The 6323-nt window shown below is 27.2% G+C and overlaps 1 protein-coding gene across 1 annotated transcript; it reads right to left on the bottom strand.

Annotated features, from left to right (window-relative positions):
- Window positions 1–1760: 1760 nt before the first annotated feature.
- Window positions 1761–3925, bottom strand: LOC123299084. The gene is made up of 4 exons (XM_044881301.1): window positions 3798–3925; window positions 2490–2691; window positions 2061–2159; window positions 1761–1911 (listed from the first exon to the last, which is right to left on the bottom strand). The coding sequence occupies exons 1-4, from the start codon at window positions 3903–3905 to the stop codon at window positions 1769–1771; spliced, it is 552 nt and encodes a 183-aa protein (XP_044737236.1). The 5' UTR covers window positions 3906–3925; the 3' UTR covers window positions 1761–1768.
- Between the last annotated feature and the right edge of the window lie 2398 nt (window positions 3926–6323).

Below are 6323 nucleotides of genomic sequence, written 5' to 3' on the forward strand. Positions count from 1 at the left end.
TCGAAAACTTTCATAAGCGAACATTTTTTGTTAAGAATTGGCAATAAGTCTTGTTTGAAATAATGTTTCTTAGCTCTCGACGTTCTCCTCGTCTATTAAATATATTTAAATCTGGAATATTTATAAAAAGAAAGCTTTTCTCAAGACTTCAAAGATATTTAAAATTTTTAATTTCCAAGTTATGACGACAGATTGACGAGACACTTTAAATAAATTCGAATTTTGAGACGACTATTTCTACTCCGAGCCGAAACTATGCCGCTTCCGAATATTAACACTTATTGATTTTCCAATCTTTATTAAGAAAATTTTATAGAATACACGTATGAAAAAATTTACTTACCTCTTCTAAATCAAGATCGTCCGGTAGAGTTGGATTGGGACAAGTTTCATTATATTGGAGATATTCTCCATTTACCAAAACGATCAATAAAACAACAATTAATAAAATAATTTTAAGTAATGTCATTATTGATTTTAAATTTATTAATGGATAATTCAGTCATAAATAGCATAAAAATTTATAATTTTTGTATCAGTAAATGATTTTCATATCAGTTTTCCATTTATGTACATTAGATAAATTATTAATTCAAAATTTCAATATTTAAACGTATTACGTATTCTAGGTACCAAGCAGTGCCGTTTTATAGAATAGGCCCAACAACACTAAACAAAAAATTTTTTAAAATTCTTAGCGCAGGAGCTACATTAGCTAAGCGAATTCCCTCTTAAGAGATAGAACAAGCACCAGTAGCACAAAAATATTTATAGTTATATTGTATGCTTGTTCTCTTCTTTTGAGTAGTTGAATTTTAATTTTTAACTTTTATTTTTTTATGAAGTATTTTAATATCTGATATTCTGAGTTAATCTTTTTATACCTGCAAACTTGACAAATATCAGCCTTTTTCTTGGTAGAATTAGTTCTACCATGGCCTTTATTAAATAATACTTAAAACTATTAGGCACAATTGGGTTGTTGAATAAAAAATTATAATCAGTTTTTATATTTTATTTCAATTCTACTTTATTAAATAATATTGAACTTCGCCAAGAAAATTTTTTTCGCCAAGAAAGTTATCTATAATTAAGTATAAGTTAATTGAAATTATTAAAATTTTAGAAAAAATTCACAGATTACAAACGTTTTAAAATATTTTCGTCACAACGATGTTTTTACGAAAATTTTTTCTTCAGGCGTTTTCGTTTCTTCCTTTGGAAAGTTTTTAAATAATTAATTAATAAAATCAATTTTGTTATAAAGAATATGTGCAAATTTTCCATTTTTGCCAAAAAAAATTTTTCTTTAAAAACTCAATTATTTAGTCAATGTGAAAATACAAAAAGTTTTAAGTGGATACCAATTACATGTAATGAACATAGAGTCAGTCTTATTTACAAAACATTTTATTTTCATCATTAATTTTTACTTTTAAACATTCCTAAAATTCCATTGTCTTGCATAAACAGAATTTCAAAATTCTATATTAACTTGAAAATATTATGAGTGAAAATATCAGATTTTCTAAAAAATTCATCGATATGGAACCATTTTTTACTATCAAATTACTTTCTATCAGAAGAAAAAAAAACAAATTAAAAATCTTTGAAAAGTAACATCGAAGTATTCAGATTTTATTAATATTTATTTATTCTACATAATTTTATATTATAATATAATATTTAAAACTGTAATGGCTCAGCATATTTAGTCTAGCCATTACTTAATAATTCTATTACAAAAAAATTCTTGACGGATATAATCTTACAAACATGGATTACACTGCTTGACTGGACTAATATATTGATTCATGAAATCCAAACCGTATGATGTCAATACCTCTTCTACATCATCTCGCTGATCTGAATCAAATTCCTCTATTTCTTTACTTAATACTGCTATTTCGGCTAAAATATTGAAATAACGAACATTAAATCTTAACCAATAGTTTGAATATCAACGATTAAATTTCTAGTTCCTCATTTCTCATTGTAACTTCCTACATATTCTTCATTTCTCTACTATCAGACCTTACAATTACTAAATAATATCTCACCACGAAACACTTCTTCCCCTGATGTGTCACGGCATAAAAATGCCACATTATCTGACAGAAAATATAAGGAGTTTCCAACATAGGAATCATCTCTTCCATCTGTAACATTAAATACACAAGATAGAAGAGTAATAAATGTATGGGATTCCACCTTCATTTCTCATTCTGATCAAATCCGTCTGATCCATTAATAAAGAAATAATATCTATAGAAGTAAAAATTCTGTGCTTTTTGTTGTTTGCTTTTTTATTAAGGTAAAATTGGTAAAAAAGAAAATTGACGTGTTGATTTGATCATTTTTTGAGTTTTTTACAACCAATCCTCTAAAAAGTAGACAAATAGAATCACAGAATTATTACCTTTTTATGAGTTCACAATCTAACTAATCTTTTTAACAATATTAGCGAAGGATCTTCTTAAATATAATACCTTGATGTACTACTGTGTATATTCCCATTTCGAAAACTTTAAAAGTAACTGATATATTTCTACAGGCATCATCGTCATGGGCACTTCTAAAAAGGAGACTATTGTGAAATTCATCAGGACTGATTACTTCAAATTGATTAACAATATCATTTCTGGTTGTTCCATTTAAACTTACAGCAATCGTGTAGTATTTCCCATTCAGCTTAAAAATAAATTTTATTGATAATGATCCCACAAAGTATTTCTCTAATGTTTCAACTTTAATAACTATATTTATTAGTTTAAAAATTATACCGATAAATATCTGTATTCGACAAGTTTTACATGCGCCCGATAACCATTTGTATTGTATCAAAAGTCAGTAAGGCTGTGGTCACAAGGGCGTTGATTTGACGTGCATTACAACGTCAATTAAAATATGCGCCTTATCAATGCACTTCCTGACGACACGACCTATTAATTTAATGTGCATTGTAGACTCTCACTCGTTGGAATGGACGTCAATTTCAATAGATATAAAACGCAAGTTTAACTTTTATTGAAATACAATTTATTTTATAAAATTTACATGCGCTAGATCCAATATCTATCATTTTTGACCCAAGCATGACATCGATCATTAATTCCAACGCATGTGTGACCTCGCTCAAACGCTCACGTGACCACTTATATTTGACATAATACTTTCCTAAAACGCACGTTAGTTGCAACTTTGATTAATTTGCTATATAGTACAATAAAATATATTATAAAAATCGGCTAATATAGGAAAATGAAAGAAACCGCTCGCATTTTGCTAAAACCTCATGGAATGTGTTTCTTAGGTATCCAAAATCATTAGTAACGTTAGTGACGCAAATGTTTCAATACAATTTATTTAACGTTAGTGACGCAAATGTTTCTATTTGTTAATAAACAATAAATTGTTTATTCAATGAAACAATCAAAGTTAAATTTCTGTTAAGAAATTTTTAATTAGGCAACTTGTATGACGTAAATGTTAAGTGTTTGTCAAATAATCGAAAACTATTATACATGTATAAGGTATACTTAATTCACGTTGCCTATTTATTAATTTTGTAAGTCAACTTTAACATTCACCGTTCCATTAAATTAATAATTTATTGTTTATTAACAAATAGAAACATTTGCGCCCCTAACTCGTGCGTTACTATTGATATTTGACACCTAAGAAACACATTCCATGAGGTTTTACCGAAATGCGAGCGTTTTTCTTTCATTTTCCTTTATTTTGTAACACCTTTACTGTACTAATACTGAAAAAATTTGTAATAAATGTGTGCTCACATCTATTTCAAGATCTTCAGGTGGTGAAAGACTAGGACAATGTCCATTAAAAGTGATGTATTCTCCTTTTACCGTCACTATTATTAAAACAACAATAAACAATTTCATATTTAATAATTTTATTCTATTTTAAAATCTTAAAAAGTATACGTTGATATTTATTAATTCTTATATCAGTTTTTAATTTTACATATTTACAACTTATTTATAAAAATATTTCAATTTTTTACACAGGTATGCATTTAGTTTTAAATTGGAATAGATATTATGTAATATATTCTACGTCGTATGTTATTAACTTATTAATTATTATAGGTATGTTTATACAATGTAGTATTATTTGTTTTCACAAATACTTTTTATAACACAAATAAAACTTGATTTCTCTTACAAGGGAAAGTAGCAAATTAGTCTTGTTGCTGTAGCTTTACAAAAAGCACATCTTCGATTTTCAAGACTTATTTTTAGTGGAATTGATTTTAAGGATAAAAAAATTATGTGCAGAGGCGAGTATATTAGTAGTTAAATAATAATTATCGGAGGCGTCTGGAATTATTTGCATGCATTGCAGGGTCTCTATAAGCAATACCGATACGATCGTTACAAATTTCTGGCTGAAAAGCAAGATGTCTCAATGGAGCATATAATCCAAGTGTGTCCATCTTCCCAGACAAGCGTCATTTCATCTAACTTCACGTCACCGTCACTTCTCCTGATTTATATGTAAATTAATAGTAGTGAATATGAACTCCATATTTGAGCACACTTATCATTTTTCCACGGATTTTGCGATATATATGTATATACAAGATATTACCAGAGTAATAACATTTTTTGAACCTCAAAACAAACAAAAATTTCCTGGAAGTTTGTTCGAAAATGCTTTGTTCAGGAGTTATACCGACTTGCTTAGTTATAGCAAGTCGATATCTCTGTCGATTCCAGGAATGAATAGCGAATTAATTAAAACAGCTCCAAATAGTTCAACGCGTATATAGGTTTATCTTTTGTATTCCAACACAGTAACAATATCTATAACTAATTAGTACAAGCGAGCCAATCACGAATCTATGGTCGATGGATGAAATGTTATATTTCCAAGCTGGAGGCATTTTGATCAAAATATTTAATAATTATAGATTTTAATTACTGTGGTTACTTTTGAGGTTTCATATCTTAAATTAGGCAAACTAACAAGGTAATGTCGTGTCTTTTGGGTGTTCCTAGTTATAACAGCAGGAACTCATCGAATGGTTAATAACCATATGTCCAATGACTTCTCAATCCACTCATAGTCGGAAAAGCATCCCTTTCTAGATACAAGATAACAAACTTGAAGAAACAAAAGAATTTTTTTTTTAATATTATCAAAATGGTTGCTTAAAAATTAGAAATTCTATACAAAATGACCCAGATATGACAAATGGGGTCATGGCATACCTAATCGTAATTTGACATCATAAACCTAAAATATGAAAAATTGGCTCTTATTGTCTTATTTTCAATTTCTCGTTTCAGCAATATTCGCATTAATTTTTCTATATTCACATTAACTTTTTTTCTTCTAAAATTTCAGTACCGTGTATCTAGAAAAGTATGCTTCTCGGCTATAAGTGAATTAAGAAATTTTCATTATTTTAACGATATCTACCATCTGATGAAATACTGCTGTTATATCTTGGAACATTTTGTATATTTTAACCTTTACCAAACAACTCAAATAGAAAATTCAACTTAATTATCTTTTGTTCGTATAATAAAGTTGAATTAATCCAACAAAAGGTCTTATAAATATTTATAATATCATCATGTAGTTTGGTACAATTATGATAATATTTATTATACAAAGAAATGTCTAAACCTATGGTTGTGTTTAATTTTAAGAAATTAAATCATTTTGTTTTATTTTTTTTATTTACAGCAAAATAACATTGTTAATGATAAACCACGAATGGACGTGTTAGAATATAATGTTTTACGCACACATTGTAAAATAGTTTAAAATGCAAAATAATTTTTAATTTTTTAATTTTGCATTAATTTTTTCTTTTTTACCATGATATTTTATTTAATTTTGTTATACTACATAGTAAATTTTGGCAAAATGATTGGTAATTTTTTTTAAATCTGATTTCTAGATTTATATCATTTAAATTTAAAAGAGTACCCATATTTTATATTTTATTGCTATAATTTATTTGTCAATAATGAATGACCATCAATCGACCAATATACAAACAAATATATTTATTATATGTATAATAAATCGATTATAAGTGAGATGTGCAATAAGTATTATTGAGTTTAATATTTTTGTAGTTTGACAATTACATACATTATATGCAACTGGCATTTCATATGTGTAATGCAAGTCACTTATCATACCAAATGCATAACTACAGTGTTTGACAGAATACAATTTATGTTCTGATCATGTAGACTTATCGAATATGCTGGAGTTGTCATACCAAGATTTATTATCCTATATTCTAACCATTATTTTATGTTTTTTTTATTATTTTCTTA

Source organism: Chrysoperla carnea, chromosome 4, assembly GCF_905475395.1.
Source record: "Chrysoperla carnea chromosome 4, inChrCarn1.1, whole genome shotgun sequence".
NCBI lineage: Eukaryota > Metazoa > Arthropoda > Insecta > Neuroptera > Chrysopidae > Chrysoperla > Chrysoperla carnea.